Raw genomic sequence first — 21,826 nt, 5'->3', positions numbered from 1 at the left:
CTTAACGCAGCAAAGGCAGGCTTTATCTGCTTTTGACTCTGCCTTACCCACCAAGATTCCAACTCCCTCTTCCCCAGCCCTGCTGTCTGCTCCAGCCTGGGCAGCTTCCACACATCTCCTTCCATGCTTATTCTGAACTCATTTTCCATTCATTCATTTTAAAAGTATTTCAGTTTGTGTGATGTGCCAGCAAGTAAGACAAGGTCTCTCATGGATCTTAAGGGCTAGTGGAAGAAACATAATCATTCAAACAATGCTATGAGGGTGAGGGACATAGCTCCATGAGAGCTCCTAATAAAAAATGAACTAGATGAGGATTTCTATGGTGTATGTGCTTATGTTTGTACATAAATAGGTTATTTTATATAGAAATAGGAGCAAACTATACATATGTACTACTCCTTTCCTTTTCTGCTCCCTTCCCTTCCTTTCCCTTTCCCTTCCCCCTTCTCTTTTCTTAGCTTGCCAAATTCAAGTTATTTCCAGCCCGACTTAAGTGTGTAATTAGGAAGCAGTGGCAAGTGTTTTAGGGCAAAGCATCATTAACATATCAACACACAAAAACTGTACTTAGGTTAAGAAAAATCAGAATACTTTTTTCCCCCTTGCAGATAAAGCTTTCATTTCAACTTTCTGCCATCCTGTAAATTTTGTTGTAGTTTTTCCCCTTAGAATTTCTTTTCGTCTCTCTTCCATTTCTTATTCTGAAAAATTAAAAACCTATTATAAGTTTGCAAGAATGAACATTCACATCATCTTTACCTAGACTGACCATTAATACTTTGTTTCATTTACTTTATCTCTCTAGATTTAATCTTTAATTTTGCTGAATCATTTGACAATACATTGCATACATTATGACACTTCACCCCTCAATATTATAGCATGCATTTCTTAGGAACAAGGAAATTCTCTTTTCTAGCCATAAATCCAATTATACCAATGAAATTTAATATTGATCTAGCAATATTGTCTAACAGATAGTGGATATTCATATTTTCTTAATAGCCCCCCAAAAGCCGTTTATGGCAATTTCTTTTACAGCCATAATCTAATTAAGGTTTATGCACTGCATTTAGTTGCCTTGTCTATAAATCTCCCTAATCTAGAACTGTCTTCCTACCTTTTTATGTCTTCCGTGATATTAACAGTTTTGAAAATTCAGGCAAACCATCTTGTAGAATGTGGCAAACATAGAGTTGTCTGATCGTTTCCTCACCGTAAGATTCAGGTTAAATATTAATATTTTAGGAAGAATAGTACTTAGGAGACACTATGTGTTTTCAATTAAATCACAATCAGGAATATAAGTTTTTCCTCTTATTGGTGGTGTTAAATTTGGTCCTTGTTTAAGGTATTGTCTGTCAGATCTCTCTATTTAAGGCTATTTTCCCTCCATGTAAGTAATATATAATCTGTTGTGTGATTCTGTTTTTTTTTTTTTTTTTTTTTTTTAAAGACAGGCTCTTGCTTCCCAGGCTGGAGTGCAGTAGCATGGTTACAGCTCACGGCAGCTTCAACCTCCCGGGCTCAAGTGATCTTCCTGCCTCAGCCCCTCAAGCAGCTGGGACTACAGACACGTGCCACTATGCCTGACTGATTTTCTTTTTTTGTTGTAGAGATGGGATATTGCTAAGTTTCTCAGGCTGGTTTCAAACTTCTGGGCTCCCACCCTGGCTTCCCAAAGTGCTGGGATTACAGGTGTGAGCCACTGCACCTGGCCTTTAACAACTTTTGATTTTAGCATCTATTGGTGATCTTTGCTCAATCAGTTACTACATTGGTGGTATTGCAAAAATGGAATTTTCCTAATTCCATTATTCCTTTTATGGGGCATTTTTTTTTTCTTGGAAAGAAGAGAACTTCTTACACTTTTTTAGTATCCATGTAAGAAAGAAGATACTTTCTTCTACTTTTTTAGTATCCATATGGGTTCATGGATTATATTTTTAAAATTATTATTATTATATTTTGAGACAGGGTCTCACTTCATCACCCAGGTTGGAGTGCAGTGGTACACTCATGGCACACTGTAGCCTTGACCTCCCAGGCTCAAGCAGTCCTCTCCCCTTAGCCTCCCTAGTAGCTGGGACTATAGGCATGCTTACCATGCCTGGCTGATTTTTGTATTTTGTAGAGATAGGGTTTTGCCATGCTGCCCAGGCTGGTCTTGAACTTCTGGGCTCATGCGATCTGCCTGTCTTGGCCTCCCAAAATGTTGAGATTATAGATGTGAGCCACCATGCTTGGCCATATTATAATTAAAAAAAAAAATTAAGACTATATTCCCGCCTTAGCCTCTCAAGCAGCTGGGACTACTGACATGTGCCACCATGCCTGATTTTTTTATTTTTATTTTTTTTTTGGTAGAGATGGGGTCTTGGTAAGTTTCTCAGGCTGGTCTCAAATTCCTGGGTTTCCACTTTGGCTTCCCAAAGTGCTTGGATTATAGGTGTAACCCCATATATTGAGATATATGGATATTAAATGGACAATTTAATGAGTTTTGACAAATGTATATGTGCATGTAATGCACACCCTAAACCACAAAAAGTTTCCTTTGAACCTTTTTCAGTCATTCCCTGACCCTGCTTCCTCTCAAAGCAGCGCTGATCTGATTTCTTCATTATTCTCTTTGATATTTAAATTGTCCCAAATATTGGCATTGAAAGCCCCATCCAGCTGGCTCTGTGTCCTTTTGAGATGTCTTCTTTAATCAAGTATAAAAAGATGTTTTGCTTTATTCTTTTAATAGCTGAAAATAGAGTTGGCACTCTGTATCCATGGGTTCCATATCCATGGATTCAACTAAGAAAATATTCAGAAGAAAAAATTCCGTGAAGTTCCAAAAAGCAAAATTTGAGTTTGCTGCAACACTAAGTACTACACTGAATCCACTTGCATGAAGTGATGTATGGGCATTATATTAGGTGTTATAAGTAATCTTCTATAGTTATTTATATTATTTATATACTTTAAATATATATATATGTGTGTGTGTGTGTGTGTGTGTGTGTGTGTGTGTGTGTGTTTGACACACATGGGAGGATGTTTTAAAGTGTATGAGAGGATGTACAGAGGTTATATGCAAATATCATGCCATTTTATGTAAGGGACTTGGGCACTGGCAGATGTTGGTATCTGTGGGTGGTTGTAGAACCAGTGCCCTGGGGCCAGGCACGGTGGCTCATGCCTGTAATCCCAGCACTTTGCGAGGCTGAGGCAGGTGGATCACCTGAGGTCAGGAGATCGAGACTAGCCTGGCCAACATGGTGAAATCCCATCTCTACTAAAAATACAAAAATTAGCCAGGCATGGTGGTGTACACCTGTAATCCCAGGTACTAGGGAGGCTGAGACAGGAGAATCACTTGAACCTGGGAGGCAGAGGTTGCAGTGAGCTGAGATTGTGTCATTGCACTCCAGCCTGGGAGACAGAGCAAGACTCTGTTTTAAAAACAAAAACAAAAACAAAACAGTGCCCCAAGGGTACTGAGGGATAACTGTATCTAATAGTATGGATACTCCTTTAATAATTTCTCCCAAAGCTCATTAGTGGACTTTAGGTAGTTTTATTTTTTTTATCCTGTTACAACCATGCTGCAGCTAACATCCTGCAGCACATACTCTGTTCTCTTACACTAATGTGAGTATAGGCTAGAGCTCCAGAAGTGGTATTTTAAAGTCAATGAGTATGCACATTTAAAATTTTGATTGAGAATGCCAATACTTCCCTCCCCTTTTAAAAAGCATATTAATAAAACTTTAACAGACATTGCTGGTTTCCCCATGGCCCCACCAACACTGAATTTTCTCTGTCTCTGTGTATCTGGTGGCACAGAGTTCAAATTTGGACTTATCCCTGAGTAGAGCGAACATCCAAAATATAGGTCTGTCTTTTTGGTTGCAAGCCCTCCACTTTTGATTTGCATAGAAATGAAATCTCTCCTCAAGGAGAAATGTTTGCCATTCCTTGTCATTCAGTGTCACATTGACCATCACAGCCAGCTTTGGGCAGAGGGCATTCTTCCTGTTTTTATTCTGCATTAACTTTACTTGGGACATAAGTGGGGAAAGGGAGGCCTGGGGGCTGATGACATTGCTCCCAGGGTCTGATCTTCCTAGGCAGCCTCTATAAATTTGGTTCACAGTTACTGCTCTGTATTTCTACCCTTAAATAACTATTGGAACTGGTTTTTATTTTAGAGTGAACTATGATGATTCTACATTTGGGATAGCAGGTTTGTCCTTGTGTGTGTGTGTGTGTGTGTGTGTTTATGTGTGTGTGTGTGTGTATGTGTGTGTGTGTTTATGTGTGTGTGTGTGTGTGTGTGTCTGTGTGTAGTGTATGTGTGATTCCTTTCTGAGGTCAGCAAGTAAACAAACTCTTTCTGTTTTTATTTTAAATATTGAGTCTCAGATTAATTAAATACCCTTGTGGATGACTTGTAACTTTTTCTCCTTTTTTAAAACAGATTGAGGGTTGTTTGAAAGTTTTTGTCTCTTTACTGAAGTTGCTCATGTTGCTTTTCCTTACAGGTGTTTGAAGCTGTGATTTCATGGATCAATTATGAGAAAGAAACCCGCTTAGAGCACATGGCAAAGCTGATGGAACATGTCCGACTCCCTCTCTTACCTAGGGACTACCTAGTTCAGGTGAGTACTGTGTGAAGAACCAAGCACTTCTGTGTTCATCCAGGCCTCTAGGAACAACAGTGGGCAATCCTGACTGGACGGAGTGGTTGAGAGGTTTAGTGGGTCTTCTGTATGTGCTTAGGGAACCAAACCACTGGGTTAAGTGTTAGGTATTGCAAAGTTTAAGAGCATAGGCTTGAAAATAGGACACTTAGGTTTCAGTCTCTGCTCTACTGCTTATTAGTTTTAGATTTTTATTTAACCTCTTTAAGCCTCAGTTTTTTCTTCCATAGAACAGATATTATAGTAGAGGCCTGCAGGGTTGTTGTGGGCACTAAAGGAGTGGAGTATGCAAGTCAGATGTTTAGCGTGGAGCCTGGCATAACGTGTTCCATGGAAGTTAGCTGCCTTTGTTGTAGAGGGCCGAAGCAAGAAGGGTCATGTCTGCATTATTTCTATATTCCCTTTTTGTCTTAGTTTTAGGAAATTTGAAGCCAAATTCAAGACTGTAAAAACCAGGTGCCTAGAATACGTAGTGATTCTACTTCGTCTGGAAAGGAAAAAAAAATTAAGAATTGTGGGGTTCAGCCGGGCGCGGTGGCTCAAGCCTGTAATCCCAGCACTTTGGGAGGCCGAGGCGGGTGGATCGCGAGGTCGAGGGATCGAGACCATCCTGGTCAACATAGTGAAACCCCGTCTCTACTAAAAATACAAAAAACTAGCTGGGCGTGGTGGCACGTGCCTGTAATCCCAGCTACTTAGGCGGCTGAGGCAGGAGAATTGCCTGAGCCCAGGAGGCAGAGGTTGCGGTGAGCCGAGATCGCGCTATTGCACTCCAGCCTGGGTAATGAGAGCGAAACTCTGTCTCAAAAAAAAAAAAAAAAGAATTGTGGGGTTCTCTTATGGTGCCGTATGTTTTCACACTTAATCCTTATAACAACCCTGAGAAGCAAAGATTGTAACTCCTTTTTTACTCATATAGGCCTTGAGGCTTATGGAGGTTGGAATTTATCAGGGGTCACCAACCTCAGGGAGGCTCAGGATCCAAATCCATGTTAGTCTGGCTCTAAAGTACATAGTTCTTCGCCAAGCCAGCTGCCACCATTGATAGGCTCTTTTCTGCTTCCCCATTACATGACTTATTTTATATAGTAAATGGCATTAGACACTTTAGAAGCAGAGAATAAACCTGAAAATATATAAACAAAACAAAACATCAAGACAGCAGGTAGCCCTCAGCTGTCTGCAAGGAGTCTCTAGAAGGGAGGGAAAGTGTGATGTAAGGATAAGAGGCAGTTTAGCAGCCCAGCAACCCAGCTCTTGTTACTCCGCAGCCACATAATACGGGGCACATGCTTAACTGTTTTAAACCTCAGTTTTCTCATCTGGTAAAAATGGCGCTTGCCTTTATAGGATTGCTTGGGGATAAAATGAGATAATCCACTTAAGGTCTATAACACAGTGTCAGTGAATGTTACTGATCTTTGTAGTCTTGGTGACCACTGCTGTGATTCTTAGTAGCAGGTGACACAGTATCCTCATGACCGCTTGTAAACTCCTCTGCTGGTGACACTTGTTGATGGCAGATATGAGGGGTCAGTGAAATGCTCCCTGAAACACTGTACTTCAGCCTTCTCCACTGCTGAGGGATAGGCTTGCAAGCTCTTAAATGGAGTATCCATGCTATGTTGGGTGGTACCACCGCCACCTGGTGGCAGCATTTCCTTCCTGTAGAAAAGGTCCCCTAAGCAGAGGGAGTGAACTGGCCTGAGCATCCAGTGTCCGTCAAACCTCCCACTGTCCTGTGGGAAGCTGGCCGGAGGCGGAGGAGGCATCTGGACTCCAGCATAGCCTTGCTTTTACAGGGAGGGTGGGCGGTCTGGGGACCTGGTTTCCAGAGGACGCTAAAGGGGCCTTAGAGACCCTTGGTCACAAACTCCACCAGGCATCCACAACGGAAACAACAAACATCACCGTTAGGAAATGGTTCTTGGATTATTATGCCAAAGTAGAGTTTAGATCTGGAAAAGAAGGGGCTCGGAGGCAATGGGCTTGAGAAATATTGTGTGGGACTCCCCTGCCCTCTGCCCTTTTTTCAGAAAGGCCTTTTATCAGACCTCCCAGAGTGAACACCTGTGGAAGAGGATGTTTCATTAACATTCATTTGACTTGGAAACTTCAAATGAGTGTAATTGCTGGGATGTGATGGTGATGGAGGAGGAGGAAGAAGGGAAAGCCCTGGGCAGGCCTGCATCAACGCTGCCTGACTTCTGGGGGAGGTTTTTTTTTTTCCTTTCACAAAAGCTAGCATTTATTAGGCTTTTACTCAGCATTTAAAAATATTGTATTAAATGTATAATATATTGTGATAAAATATATATGACATAAACTCTGTTATTTTAACCACTTTTAAGTGTACAATTTAGAGGCATTAATTACATTTACAATGCAGTACAACCGTGACTATATAGATTTCAAAACCTTTTTCGTCACCCTCAAGTTGAAACTCTGTACCTGTGAAGCACTAACTTTACAGGAGAACTTTTAATTCAAGCTGAGTAAGTTCTGCCAGAGAAATAGCTGCTCATGCATTTCTCTTCCTTCCAACCTTGTTTAGACATCGTCTCTCACCCTTTTTTTTTTTGGTAACTGACCCTAGAAGTTTATGATTCGTCTCAAGCTGGCTCAGTTCCTTACTGGGAGGGGGAAAAAAAAACCTTCCAAGGAAACAGTTCCTGGGGACTGTCTCTGGGGAGGGAGGTGCTCAGAGGTACATAGAGGACTTCCCTCACCAATCCTTTTTATCCTTCCAGCTCCAATGCTGCCCAGCAGGTGATGGCCCTGGCTGTGCTTTCATTCCTAGTGACAGATGGGGACCCAGGAGAGGCTCAGTCAGGCCTTGTGCATCACTGACTTGAGGGCTGAGATAATTGAGGTGGGAGGCCCTTCTCATTCTCTGACTGGACTTGAATTCTGCAGGGTCAGAAATTTTGTTTTGTTCATCAGTTTCCTTCTGGGGACCAGCACAGGGCTGCCCAACTAGGAGACATTCAATCACTGTTAGCTGTTGAATTGAATTGATCTTTCCCAACACAAAGCAGCTTCAGAAGACCACACTGCCCATTCCAGATATGCCACACAGTGATCTGACCTGGGCCAGAAGGTGAAGAGTTGAGAGTGAGAGCACCAGAATGGCTTCATGCTTGGTCTTGCTGGTGAAACCTTCAGGCTTACATTTGCTGAGTGCCTGCGTAGGTCCTGAGCTATGGAATAAAAGGTGAAGAAGCCCCAGCTCCAACTTAGGTGGAGTCCTAGGTGAGGTCAATAGGTGGTACTTAGTGCAGGATAATTTTTCTGCTCTGATGTTGTTACTCTGTTACAAAGAGCCTCACTAGTGGATTTTCTGACCTGAGACCTTCACTATAAGACAATAGATATGAATCTTTCTCCTTGACAAGCTTAATTTGCTTAATGCCTCCAAAGGTTGGCTGATGGCCCCCACACCCTTTCCTCTTTCACTCCTCCTCTCAGATGTCTGTTTGCCCTAAACATTACAATGTATTCAAATCAGGAGAAATGTGTTTAGAGGCTTTTAGGGTGGCTATTTGTCTTTTGTTTTGCATAAACTCATTTAAGCCTCAAAACAAACAAAACTGGTGAGGTTGTAGATACCTTTAACATGCCCATTTTACAGATGAGGAAACTGAGGATCAGAGAAGTTATGTAGTGGATCTGGTCTAATGCCAGAGCTTGATCCCTTATCCCACTGTGCTCTTAAGGTGCAGGAGGTGAGCAGTTAAGTTGTAACTCTTTGGGTCTGAGATGATGTGGTGAAGAAATGAATGAGTGTGGGAGTACAGGAATGACTGAGCCCAGGGAGAAAGCTTGGGAAATGTGGCTGAGCTCTGCTCTAGGATCACCTGTGGATTGTTACCTCTAGACGGTTGAAGAAGAAGCTTTGATAAAGAATAACAACACCTGTAAAGACTTCCTCATTGAGGCCATGAAATACCATCTTCTTCCTCTGGATCAGAGGCTGTTGATTAAGAACCCAAGGACCAAGCCCAGGACTCCAGTCAGCCTTCCCAAGGTAAGCCCCAGCCCAATGATCGCCAAGAGTCAGGACTATGCCCTGGGAAAGTGGCCTTCCACTCCTGCCTCCAAGTCTTTCCTCACCCATGGCTGCCCTGCATCTTGGTTGCATTTACAACCTAGGAGATGGAGTCTGCTGGTTCCTCTTGAATCTGCTGGTACCTCACTCTTCTGGGGTCTTCCTTTCCTAAGAGTTTCAAGGTAACCTCCAGTGTCATCAGGGAGGTTTGAGAATAACTCAGAGCTCCCCTTCACTCCCACCCTGCCTTCTCATTTCACACCATGGCTTGTGCTCTATTTCTGTTGGAAGCAGAGGGATGGCTACGTTGGTTTCACTTAGTGATGGCCATACTGGTCCTCTTTCTAGGCCATGCTTTGAGTCAGAACAGTCCCAGTCTGTTTCTTTCCCCCACTTCAGGGAAGGACATAAAGGAGAATTAGGGCTGCCAGAGAAGAGAAAAGGGGTCCCTAGAAAAGAGACCCTGTCAAATTGAGGAGTTTGACAGGTCATGAAGCAGGGGAAGGAAATGGGGGAAATGAGCATTTGTGAGGGAGCAGTCAGGGAAAAGGAAGGAAGACATACGAGGGGACCCCAAGATCTAGAGATCTAGAGTTTATGGTGTGTGCTGGCTGCTTTGGTTTCCTGGGAGTCTCTTTTCCTCCTGGACCCTCAGGCTCCTCATCTACAGAATGAAGGATGCTCCACCCGATTCCTGAAGTCCTATCTGACTTGGTGCCAAAGTAGTCATTCTAGGAGTTTAAAATGCTGATGTCTGGGGGAAGGAATCAGTCAACCCAGGAGGAAAGGTGGGCAGAGCGGAGTGGGTGATGTTGTCTCATGGACAATGCAGTAGGCAGCACCAGGAAATTATTTAGGCCCTTGCTTCATCCTCCTCCTCCTCTTTCCAGCTGGCTGCCCTCCTCCCTGCCTGCTTCTTCCAGGAAGGTTTCATAGTGGTTAGAGAAGCATGTTGTTTTCCAAGACCAGGTGTTGGAATTCTCTGAAGTTTGCAGGACCTTCTTTCCCCTCTGCTCCATGACCTTGGATCATGGGGAATATATTGGTTGCAATGTGAACAAATGTCTCAGTGTCCCAGATAATAATACAAGCAGCTAACCTTTGTTGAATGCTGAGGGTATCACTTGCATATCTTATTTAATCTTTTCAACAACCCTATAAGGTAGAGACAGTTACTATCCTACTTTTATAGAGGAGGAAACTGAGGTTCAGAGAAGTTAATTGACTTGCCCAAGGTCAACACAGCTAGAACGAGCATTTGAACTGAGTCTTTATCACTCTCCAATCCTGTTCTCTGAGTCCATACCATCCTGCACCTGGCTTCACCTTTGTAAACCCGAGAGTGCATACTTGTCTGTCAGTCTCATGCTGCCTAGTGCAGGTTAGAAGAAGGCACAGCTGCAAGGCAAGGCCTTTGTGTGGCTGGACATTGGTCTTACTGCAGATTAATGCCTTTTGTTTCATTTGGTTGAAATATTACATTGAAACTCTTCATATTCTTCATGTTTTTCAAAATGAAAATAGCTTTCTTTAATTATAGACATATGTGCTTACTGTAGATTATTAAAAAGATAGTACAATTTTGAAATAAAGTAAAAGTCACTTGAAAGGTCTCCTAGGGTAAAAAAAAAACCCCTATTATTTGATAAATTTTCTTTCAGACATGTCTCTATGCACTTTTTCACAAATAGGTGCAGTGTATTGCTATACAGATTGAAATGTTTTTCCCCACATGCAGCCATGTGGTACAGACTGCTTTTAATATTATCAGTATAGGTGAAACCAGTTACAATTTAAATTGTAATGGTACGTGGTGTTTAATTGTACTTGTGCACTATTATGTACATATTATGGACAGTCCTCTACTGATGGGCTTTACAGTAATTCTTTTTTTTTGGTATTATAAACATTTCTGTGTCAAGTATCCTTTAAAAGGTGGTATCTTGTTTTAGTTTGTATTTCTTTCATTGGGAGTGAGATTAATCTTGGTTTCATATGATTTTTGGCATTTGTATTTCTAGTTTGGAGAATTCTCTGTTCATGGTCTTGCTCATTTTTCCTATTAGATTGTATGTTTTTTATCAATATTTTTTTGAGGCAGAATCTTGCTCTTGTACCCAGGCTGGAGTACAGTGGAGTGATCCCAGCTCACTGCAGCTTCCACCTTCCAAGCTCAAGTGATCCTCCTACCTCAGCCTCCCGAGTAGCCAGGACTGCAGGTGTGTGTCACCACACCCAGCTAATTTGTTTTCTTTTAATTTTTTTTTAGAGACAAGTTTTCACCATGTTGCCTAGGCTGGTCTCGAACTCCTGAACTCAAGCAATCCACCCACCTTGGCCTCCTAAAATTCTGGGATTATAGGTGTGAGCCACTGTGCCTGGCCTTATTTTTAGTTTTTAAAGGCTCTTTGTACATTAAAGAGGTTAGGTCTTTTATGTATGTATTTCAAATATTTTTTTTCTTAGTTTGCAGTTTGCCTCTTGTTTATAGTAATTGTTTAGTCCAAAAAAACACAGTTTTCAAGTATTCAAATTGATCTGTCTTTTGCTTTATAGCTTTGGCTTCGTGTCTTTTTAGAAATGTTTTCCTTACTCTGAAATTATTTAAATAATGTCTCCATGTTTTCTTCAAGTGCTTTTATAATTTTTGTTTTACATTTGAATCTTTAGTGCACTTAGAATTTGTGTGTGTGTGTAAGGAGTGAGGGCAGGGATTCAGTTTTATTTGCATTGTGAATGAGGAGCCAGTTGCCTCAAAGTTATTTTAGTCATTAATTTCTCTTTTCCCCCATTGGTTTGAACACTATCTTTATGATGATCTAATTTTCCAAAAGTTTCATGTCTTGAGAATGTTGATTCTAAATGCACTGTTTTTTATTAAGCCTGTTTACTTCCCTGGGTTTTCAGCTGGTCTTCTGTCTGTGACGTTTCTCTTTGGAAATGGTGGTTCTCATCCTCTGTGATATCAGATGAATAACATCTTTGCCTGAGGAGTGTAGTCTGGAGCTAAGGGAATGGTTCAATGCTGGCCCAGTTTTTTTGTGTAGAAACCATACCCAGTGACCTCTCCTTTTCTGGACTCCATGTCTAGCTCTTACCCCATATACCCATAAAAAGATAGTTTTGAAATTAAAGCCCAGTTTATGCCTGAGCCTGGACTCAAGCATCACCCCTGTTCCATCCCAGGGATTGAATCTATTGCTGAGAAAGAGTCTACTCCTTGTTTCAGGAGGTCAAAGCCATCTTCCTGTCATCCCTACTCCTTAGGAACCATTTATTTTCTGAATGAAACATTTAGATTCCTGGGCATCTAGCCTTCTGCAGGCAATTGGAACCATGGCTTTCTTAGAATCTGTTAAAGAAATAAAGAAGACATTATTGCTCTTTGTCTCATTGTTCTCCTGTCTTTAATCCTTGAATGATTTAAGGTCATATTGTTTAACCTGCTTCTTAAACTGTACTCTTATTGCCGTTATTTGAGCACTTAAATTAGTAAGGAGATTCCCACTGAGGGCTTGAGGAATGAATGGGATATGCTGAGGGAAACAATCACTTAGGTATTATCAGGTTGTGTACTGTCTAAATTATCACAGTAATAGATCTGTACTCTTCATATCCCCACTTTACTGAGATTACTCAGAAAGGTTAAGAAACCTGCCCAGTTAAATACTGGCTAAGTGCAGAGCTGGGGTTTGGTCTGTCCCACTCCAAAGTCCATGCTTTTCCTTTTACACCAAACTACTTCCTGAGAAACAGCTTTGACGTTTTGGTAGTGGTTTAAAGAGATTATTTTCTTTTAGATTAATCGAGATATAATAATTTATGTGCAGTAAAATTCACACATTTTAGAGATACAATGTGACTAGTTTTTACAAATGTACAGTCATATAACCATCATCCTAGTCAAAAGACAGAATATTTTAATCACTGCAGAAAGTTTCCATGTACTGCTTTGCAGTCAGTCCTCTTCTACTCTCAGCCTCTGACAACTACTGATCTGATTTCTGTACCTCTGGTGTTGCCTTTTCTAGAGCGTCATACAAATGGAATCATGCTGTATGTAGTCCTTTGAGCTTGGCTTCTTTTTCTTACCATAATGCATTTGAGATTCATCCATGTTGTTGCACGTATCAGGAGTTCATTCCTTTTTATCACTAAGTAACATTCCATTGTATGGATGAACCATAACTTATCCATTCACCAGTTGGTGGACATTTGGGTGTCCATTTTTGGCTGTTACAAATAAAGCTGCTGTGATTTCACTTACAGATCTTTGTGTGGACATATGTTTTAATTTCTCTTGGGTAAATACCTAGGAGTAGGATTGCTGGGTTGTGTGGTAAGTATATGTTTAACTTTATAAGAAATTGCTAAACTGTTTTTTTAAATGGCTGTACTATTATGCATTTCCACCAGCAATATATGAGTTTCAGTTATTCTGCAGTCCTGCTACTGCTTGGCATTATCTATTTAAAAAAATTTTAGCCATCCTAGTAGGTATATGGTTGTATCCCACTGTGGTTTTAATATGCATTTCTCTAATCATTAATGATGCTGAGATTTTCTCATGTGCTTATTTGCCACCCATATTTCTTCTTTGGTGAAGTGTCTGTTAAAATCTTTTGTCCATTTGAAAAATTGTGTTACTGTTTTCTTACTGGGTTGTAAACGTTCTTTATATATTCTGGATACAAGTCTTTAATAAGATGTATATTGTGCAAATATTTTCTCCCAACCCGTGCCTTATATTTTCATTTTCTTGGCAGGATCTTTGGAAGATAATTTTTTAAACTAATTTTTTAATTGACAAAAATGATATGCATTTATCATGTACAACATGAGGCTTTGAAATATAGATACATTGGGGAATGGCTAAATTTAGATAATTAACATATGTATTACCTCATACACTTTTTTTTGTGGTAAGAACACTTAAAATCTATTCTCTTAACTATTTTCAAGAATATAATACATTGTTATTAACTATAGTCACCATGTCGTACTATAAATTTCTTGAATGTATTTCTTCCATCTCACTGAAATTTTGTATCCTTTGATCAACATCTTACCAGCCAACTCCTTCCCCTATCTCTTGGTAACCACCATTCTATTCTCTGCTTCTTTGAGTTTAACTTTTTTAGATCCCACATATGAGTGAGATTGTATGTTATTTGGCCTTTTGTGCTTTGCTTATTTCACTTAATGTAATGTCCTCCAGGTTCATCCATATTGTTGCAGATGATAGGATTTCCTTCTTTGTTAAGGCTAAATAGTGTTATATTATGTATGTATACCACAGTTTCTTTATGCATTCATTTGTTGATGGACATTTAGCTAGATTCCACTTCTTGGCTATTGCAAGTAATGCTGCAATGAACATGAGAGTAGATATCTCTCTGACATACTGATTTCATTTCCTTTGGACATATACCCAATAGTGGGATTGCTGGATTATAGAGTGGTTCTATTTTTATTTTTCTGAGCAAGTTCCATACTGTTTTCCATGGTGGCTGTACTTGGAAGTAAAGAAGTTTTTAGTTTTTCCTTTTTTTTTTTCTGTTGTGGTTTATTTTATGTTCTATATTAAAAAATATTTGCCTAATTTGAAGTCACAGATTTTCTCCTATACTTTCCTCTACGACTTTTAGGTTTTTCATTGAGGTCTGTGGATCCATTTTGCGAAGTTTTTTATTTTATTTATTTTTTAATGTGGTTGTTGCATGAGGTAAGGGCCTAAGTTTCGTTTGTTTTGCATATGAATGTCCAGTTGTTCCACACTATTTATTGGAAAGATTCTCTGTTACTTTTTAAAAATAAATAATTGACTGTATATGTGTTGATCTATTTCTGGACTCTCTTCTGTTTCATTTTATCTATTTGTCTACCTTTACACCAATACCATGTTGCCTCAATTCCTAGCTTTCTAGTAAGTCTTGAAATTAGGTAGTAGAAGTCCTCCAGTTCTGTTCTTCAAAGTCGTTTTGTGATTCTATGTTCTTTGCATTTCCATTAACTTTCAGAATCATCTTGTCTATCTACAGAAAAGCTTGTAGCAGTTCTGAATGGAATGGTGTTGAATGTCTAGATCAAATGTGGCAACTGCCATCTTAATAATATTAAATCTGTAGATCCATGAACACAGTATAACTCTGTTTATGCAGGTCTTCTTCAATTTATCTCATCAGTGTTTTATAGTTTTCAGTTTATGTGTCTTATGTGTCTTTTCTTAGGTTTATCCCTGGGCATTTATTGTTTTAGATGCTATTGTAAATTTTTCTTATGAAATTCCAATTTCTAATTGTTTATTGCTGATACATAGAAACGTGATTGATGAGAAAGATTATTTAATGGGGGAGAGGTCAGGTTGGTGATGGCTTCATTGCTTTCTGAACAACAAGGACTATAGTTTGAGGAGATAACTGAGTAGCCCAGGCTGATGCTTCAGGCAGGCATTTAGGGCTCTCTTCTAGAGTTTTAGCTCCTCCACGCAATTGTAGGTTCCATGGCAGCAGGCATTACTCATCTGTGTCCTTGGCACACGGCCTCAATTAAAGAAATAGATTTTTAAAGAAGAAATAGCCTCATAGAAACTTAACACTGACCATTTATATTACCCCTCATTTTTTCCTGGTGGTCTTATCATCATTCATACCTGTGTTTTCACATGGATTTAGTAAGGATTTATGACCTACTTTATATCCTCCTTTGATCACTAATGTAGGTTGACCCCAGAATGTTTGATTCAAGCCAACAAGTCCAAATTTGAATGAATCCAGTTGTCATTCCTGGGGGGTTAAAAAGGTTGTAAGTCTCTTTGTTTTTTGTTTTTTAATCTGAAATCCAGCTATAAACAATCATGTATGCATTCATTCATTGCTTTTTTTTTAAATTACATTTTAGGTTTTGAGGTACATGTGAAGAACATGCAAGATTGTTGCATAGGTACACACATGGCAGTGTGATGTGCTGCCTTCCTCCCCATCACCTATGTCTGGCTTTTCCCCCCATGCTATCTCTCCCCAACTCCCCACCCCCTGCTGTCCCTCCCCTATTTCTCCCCAATGGATCCCAGTGTGTGATGCTCCTCTCCCTGTGTCCATGTGTTCTAATTGTTCAAAACCCACCTATGAGTGAGAACATGTAGTGTTTGATTTTCTACTCTTGTGTCAGTTTGCTGAGAATGATGGTTTCCAGCTTCATCTGTGTCCCTACAAAGGACATGAACTCATCGTTTTTGATGGCTGCATAATATTCCATGGTGTGTATATACCACATTTTCCCTGTCCAGTCTATCATTGATGGGCATTTGGGTTGGTTCCAGGTCTTTACTATTGTAAACAGTACTGCAATGAACATTTGTGTGCAGGTGTCCTTATAGTAGAACGATTTATAATCCTTTGGATATATACCCAGTAATGAGATTGCTGGGTCAAATGGAATTTCTATTTCTAGATCCTTGAGGAATCGCCACACTGTCTTCCACAATGGTTGAACTAATTTATACTCACACCAACAGTGTAAAAGTGTTCCTATTTCTTCACATCCTCTCCAGTATCTGTTGTCTCCAGATTTTTTAATGATTGCCATTCGAACTGGCGTGAGATGGTATCTCAATGTGGTTTTGATTTGCATTTCTCTAATGACCAGTGATGATGAGCATTTTTTCATATGTTTGTTGGCCTCATGTATGTCTTCTTTTGTAAAGTGTCTGTTCATATCCTTTGCCCAGTTTTGAATGGGCTTTTTTTTTTTTTTTTGTAAATCTGTTTTAGTTCTTTGTAGATTCTGGATATCAGCCCTTTGTCAGAAGGGTAGACTGCAAAAATTTTTTCCCATTCTGTTGGTTGCTGATTCACTCTACTGACTGTTTCTTTTGCCGTGCAGAAGCTGTGGAGTTTGATTAGGTCCCATTTGTCTGTTTTGGCTTTTGTTGCCAATGCTTTTGGTGTTTTGGTCATGAAGTCCTTGCCTACGCCTATGTCCTGAATGGTTTTGCCTGTATTTTCTTCTAGGGTTTTTATGGTGTTAGGTCTTATTTTAAGTCTTTAATCCATCTGGAATTAATTTTAGTGTAAGGTGTCAGGAAGGTGTCCAGTTTCTGCTTTCTGCACATGACTAGCCAGTTTTTTCAACACCATTTATTAAACAGGGACTCCTTTCCCCATTGCTTGTTTTTGTCAGGTTTGTCAAAGATCAGATGGTTGTAGATGTGTTGTGTTGCCTCCGAGGCCTCTGCTCTATTCTATTGGTCTATATCTCTGTTTTGGTACCAGTACCATGCTGTTTTGATTACTGTAGCCTTGTAGTATAGTTTAAAGTCTGGTAGTGTGATACCTCCTGCTTTATTCTTTTTGCTTAGAATTGACTTAGCTATGTGGGCTCTCTTTTGGTTCCATATGAAGTTTAAGGTGGTTTTTTCCAGTTCTGTGAAGAAGGTCATTGTTAGCTTGATGGAGATAGCGTTGAATCTATAAATTACTTTGGGCAGTATGGCCATTTTTACGACATTGATTCTTTCTAACCATGAACATGGAATGTTTCTCCATCTGTTTGTGTCCTCTCTTATTTTGTTGAACAGTGGTTTGTAGTTCTCCTTGAAGAAGTCCTTTATATCCTTTGATAGTTGTATTCCTAGGTATTTTATTCTCTTTGTAGCAATTGTGGATGGCAGTTCATTCTTGATTTGGCTCTTTTTAAGTCTGTTATTGGTGTATAGGAATGCTTTTGATTTTTGCACGTTGATTTTGTATCCTGAGACTTTGCTGAAGTTGCTTATCAGTTTCAGGAGATTTTGGGCTGAGATGTTGGGGTCTTCTGGATATACAATCATGTCATCTGCAAATAGAGACAATTTGACTTCCTCCTTTCCTATTTGAATACCCTTTATTTCTTTTTCTTGCCTGATTGCTCTGGCTAGAACTTCCAATACTATGTTGAATAGGAGTGGTGAGAGAGGGCATCCTTGTCTAGTGCCAGATGTCAAAGGGAATGCATCCAGTTTTTGCCCATTCAGTATGATATTGGCTGTTGGTTTGTCATAAATAGCTTTTATTATTTTGAGATACGTTTGTCAATACCTAGTTTATTGAGGGTTTTTAGCATAAAGGGCTGTTGAATTTTGTCAAAGGCCTTCTCTGCATCAGTTGAGATAATCATGTGGTTTTTGTCTTTGGTTCTGTTTATGTGGTGGATTATGTTTATAGACTTGCATATTTTGAACCAGCCTTGCATCCCTGGGATGAAGCCTACTTGATCATGTGCTGTTGCACTGTGTTTGCCAGTATTTTATTGAAGATTTTTTCATCTATGTTCATCATGGATATTGGCCTGAAGTTTTCTTTTCTTGCTGAGTCTCTGCGGGTTTTGGTATCAGGATGATGTTGGTCTCATAAAATGATTTGAGAAGGATTCCCTCTTTTTTGGTTGTTTGGAATAGTTTCAGAAGGAATGGTACCAGCTCCTCTTTGTATGTCTGGTAGAATTAGACTATGAACCCATCTGGACCTTGGCTTTTTTTGGGTGGTAGGCTCTTAATTGCTGCCTCAACTTCAGACCTTGTTATTGGTCTGTTCAGGGTTTCAACTTCTTCCTGGTTTAGGCTTGGGAGTATGCAAGTGTCCAGGAATTTATCCATTTCTTCCAGAGTTGTTTGTAATAATCTCTGATAATGGTTTGTATTTCTGTGGAATCTGTGGTGATATCCCCTTTATCATTTTTTTATTGCATCTATTTGATTATTCTCTCTTTTCTTTTTTATTAATCTGGTCTATTTTGTTGATCTTTTTGGAAAACCAGCTCCTGGATTTATTGATTTTTTGAAGGGTTTTTTGTGTCTCTATCTCCTTCAGTTCTGCTTTGATTTTACATATTTCTTGTCTTCTGCTAGGTTTTGAGTTTTTTTATCTTGCTCTTCTAGCTCTTTCAATTTTGATGATAGGGTGTCAATTTTAGATCTCTGCTTGCTTCTCATATGGGCATTTATTGCTATATATTTTCCCCTAGAGACTGCTTTAAATGTGTTGCAGAGATTCTGGTATGTTGTGTCTTCATTCTCGTTGGTTTCAAAGAACATCTTTATTTCTGCCTTCATTTCATTGTTTATTCAGTCAACGTTCAAGAGCCAGTTGTTCAGTTTCCATGAAGCTGTGCGGTTCTGAGTTAGTTTCTGAATTCTGAGTTCTAACATGATTGCATTGTGGTCTGAGAGACTGTTTGTTATGATTTCCATTCTTTTGCATTTGCTGAGGAGTGATTCACTTCCAATTATGTGGTCAATTTTAGAGTAGGTGTGATGTGGTGCTCAGAAGAATGTATATTCTGTGGATTTGGAGTGGAGAGTTCTGTAAATGTCTATAAGGTTTGCTTGGCCCAGGTCTGAGTTTAGGTCCTGGATATCCTTGTTAATTTTCTGTCTTGTTGATTTTTTTTTTTTTTTTTTTTTTGAGTTGGAGTTTTGCTCTCGTTGCCCAGGCTGGAAAGCAATGGCATGACCTCAGCTCACTGCAACGTCCACCTCTTGGGTTCAAGTGATTCTCTTACCTTAGCCTCCCAAGTAGCTAGGATTACAGGCACCTGCCACCATGCCTGGCTAATTTTTTGTATTTTTAGTAGAGATGGGGTTTCACTATATTGGCCAGGCTGGTCTTGAATTCCTGACCTCAGGTGATCCACCCTCCTCAGCCTCCCAAGGTGCTGAGATTACAGGCTTGAGCCACCATGCCCAGCCAGTTCATTACTTTTTAATTCAGCCATCCAACATACTTCCATACAGAAATCACTAATTGCCAGGCACTGAGGTAAGCACTGGAGTCATGAAGGCTCATATGAACTGGTCTCTTTCCCAGAGAACTCCCAGACCAGGAGGAGGGGAAACAGCTGTGCAAGGACAATTCCAATGAAGTGATTAAATGCCCTTGTGGGGGTACAGGCAAAACACTCTGAGAGCAAAGAGAGGGTAAGGGGTTAAGGAAAGCTTTCTGCAGGAGCTGACAGGAGCTGTGTCTCCAAGGTCAAATGTGAATTGTCTGTGAGAGGGAACATCCAGAAACCAGTTCAGATGACTGCAGGAGAAAACTGGTTTACACCCTCTGCTGACCACAGAGAATAATTTGTACTTTGCATCTTCTTCCCTGGGTCATTGTCCTTGTCTTCATCACTGAAGGTATTGATGATGATACAAGTAGTATTGTTTAATTACTAATTACTGAGCAGCTTCTTTGCATTACTAGCCTAAGTACATAATGTCCACTATCTTATTATGTCTTTATTACAACTCTGGAGGCTTTAAGATCGGAGAAAACCAAAATTCAGTGAGATTGAGGGAGACTCAGTGACTTGCCCAGGGCTTTACAGCTCTTAAGTGGCAGTGGGAAGACTTGAATCCAGGTCTGGCCGACTCAAAGCCTGGGCTTTTAAACTACGTGATACTAATCCCCACAATAATGGTAACAGCAGATCTCAATTACTGAGCACTTACCATGTGCCAGCCACTGGGCTAAATGACTTATATTTGTTATCTCTTAGGATTTTCATAACTATAATTATCCCCATTTTGCAGATGAGGAAATTGGACCTTGGGTTATGTCACCCACTCATTATGTATTAGTTATCTATTTCTGCATTACAAATTACCCTAATTCTGATGGCTTAACACGATAAACATCTATCATCTCACAGTTTCTGTGGGCAGGAATCCTGGAGTGGCTTCGCTGGGTCCTTTTGGCCCAGGGTCTCTCATACAGTTAAGCTGCTGGTTGGGGTACAGTTATTTCAAGGCTTGTTTGGAGAGGATCTGATTCTAAGCTCACTCATGTGGTTGCTGGCAGGCCTGTTTCTTGCCATGTGGGTCTCTCCATAAGCTGCTTGAGTGTCCTCATGACATGACAGCTGGCTTTCTTCCAGAGAGAGTTATTCTAGAGCAAGAAAGTGAGAGCACATACCTAATACAGAAGCTGTAGTCTTTTTATAACCTAATGTCAAAATCCATGTCCTGTCCCTTGTGTCTTTTATTTGCTAGATACAAGTCACTAAGTCTAGCCCACTCTCAAGAGGGGAGGCATTAAGTTCCATGTCTGAGTGTAGGAGTACCACAGAACTTGTGACCCATCTTTAAAGCACAACTAGTAAATGGCTGTGTTGAGATTTAAGCCTAGGATGACTGGCCCGAGGTCCTGCGCTCTGAACTGTTTTATTGTATTACCTCCAAATGTCACAAAAGCATTGTAGCCGAATGCTGTGTTGAAAGAAACGTGATCCTGCGCTTTGGGGACTTTTAATTTTAAGCAGTCTCTCTGAGAAAGTAAGATAGAAATTATGAATATTCTATCCTATTTGAAAAACCAAATAAGTAGAGGAAGAAGAGAAATTAGGAGGTAATTGGACTAGTTGGAGAAGCAGGCATAGGAATTCCAAGGGCAGGGTGGTTTGGGCTTTCATGAAATCAGTCCAGATAGGCTTTCTGGTAGAGCAAACTTTGAAAAACAACGTGGTGGAGAGCAACTTGCACTATATCCAGCAATCCTCAGCAGTAACTCTGTTTGCGAGCCAAGGCCCTTCCCTGAGAGGAACAGGACTCTGCCTTGAGATAGCTGCAGAGGCTAATAAGGGTGTTTTTTCTGAGCCTTATATGCACAGAGCATACTGACACATCCCAGCTGGAACAGCTAACTGCATCATCTTGACTCCCACACATTCACCACCCAGCACTTTCCCTAAGCCTCGGTTGCCATGGACAACCAGAGGCTGTCTCCCAGCCACTCAGAATGCGCCTACGTTACCCTGTTCCACAGATGGCAGCAAGGAAATGAGGTTTCAGGAAGATGCAAATGAACTTTTTGGAAATGTACTGAACCTGGCACTTTTCACTGTCATTCCAGTTCAGTTGGCATCTCTATTCAGCTCCTTAAAAATGCTGCCGAAACACCATTTGGGCTGGAAGTGGGTGGCTTGCTCCTGAATTGGGCTGTCCTTCTTTTAGTAGATGGTGTTGGAAGAAACTGTTGACAGGCTGGGTGTGATGACCTCTCATTTGGGCCAGGCCCCTGGATGGGCACTGCCCCCTTCTACCTTGGTCCACACCCTG

The 21,826-nt window shown here is 40.3% G+C and overlaps 1 protein-coding gene across 9 annotated transcripts in view; it reads left to right on the top strand.

The window, feature by feature from the left end:
- The window catches only part of KLHL3 (kelch like family member 3), a 304,443-nt gene that overhangs the window by 248,858 nt on the left and 33,759 nt on the right, over window positions 1-21,826 (top strand). For all 9 annotated transcript variants that reach the window (XM_074379902.1, XM_074379899.1, XM_074379898.1 and 6 more), the window contains 2 exons: window positions 4,539-4,655; window positions 8,575-8,724. In XM_074379902.1, the coding sequence (XP_074236003.1) occupies window positions 4,539-4,655; window positions 8,575-8,724 (267 nt within the window). The remainder of the gene's footprint in view (window positions 1-4,538; window positions 4,656-8,574; window positions 8,725-21,826) is intronic.

Source organism: Saimiri boliviensis, chromosome 1 (genome assembly GCF_048565385.1).
Source record: "Saimiri boliviensis isolate mSaiBol1 chromosome 1, mSaiBol1.pri, whole genome shotgun sequence".
Taxonomy (NCBI): Eukaryota; Metazoa; Chordata; class Mammalia; order Primates; family Cebidae; genus Saimiri; species Saimiri boliviensis.
This window is presented reverse-complemented; position numbering and strand designations above follow the sequence as displayed.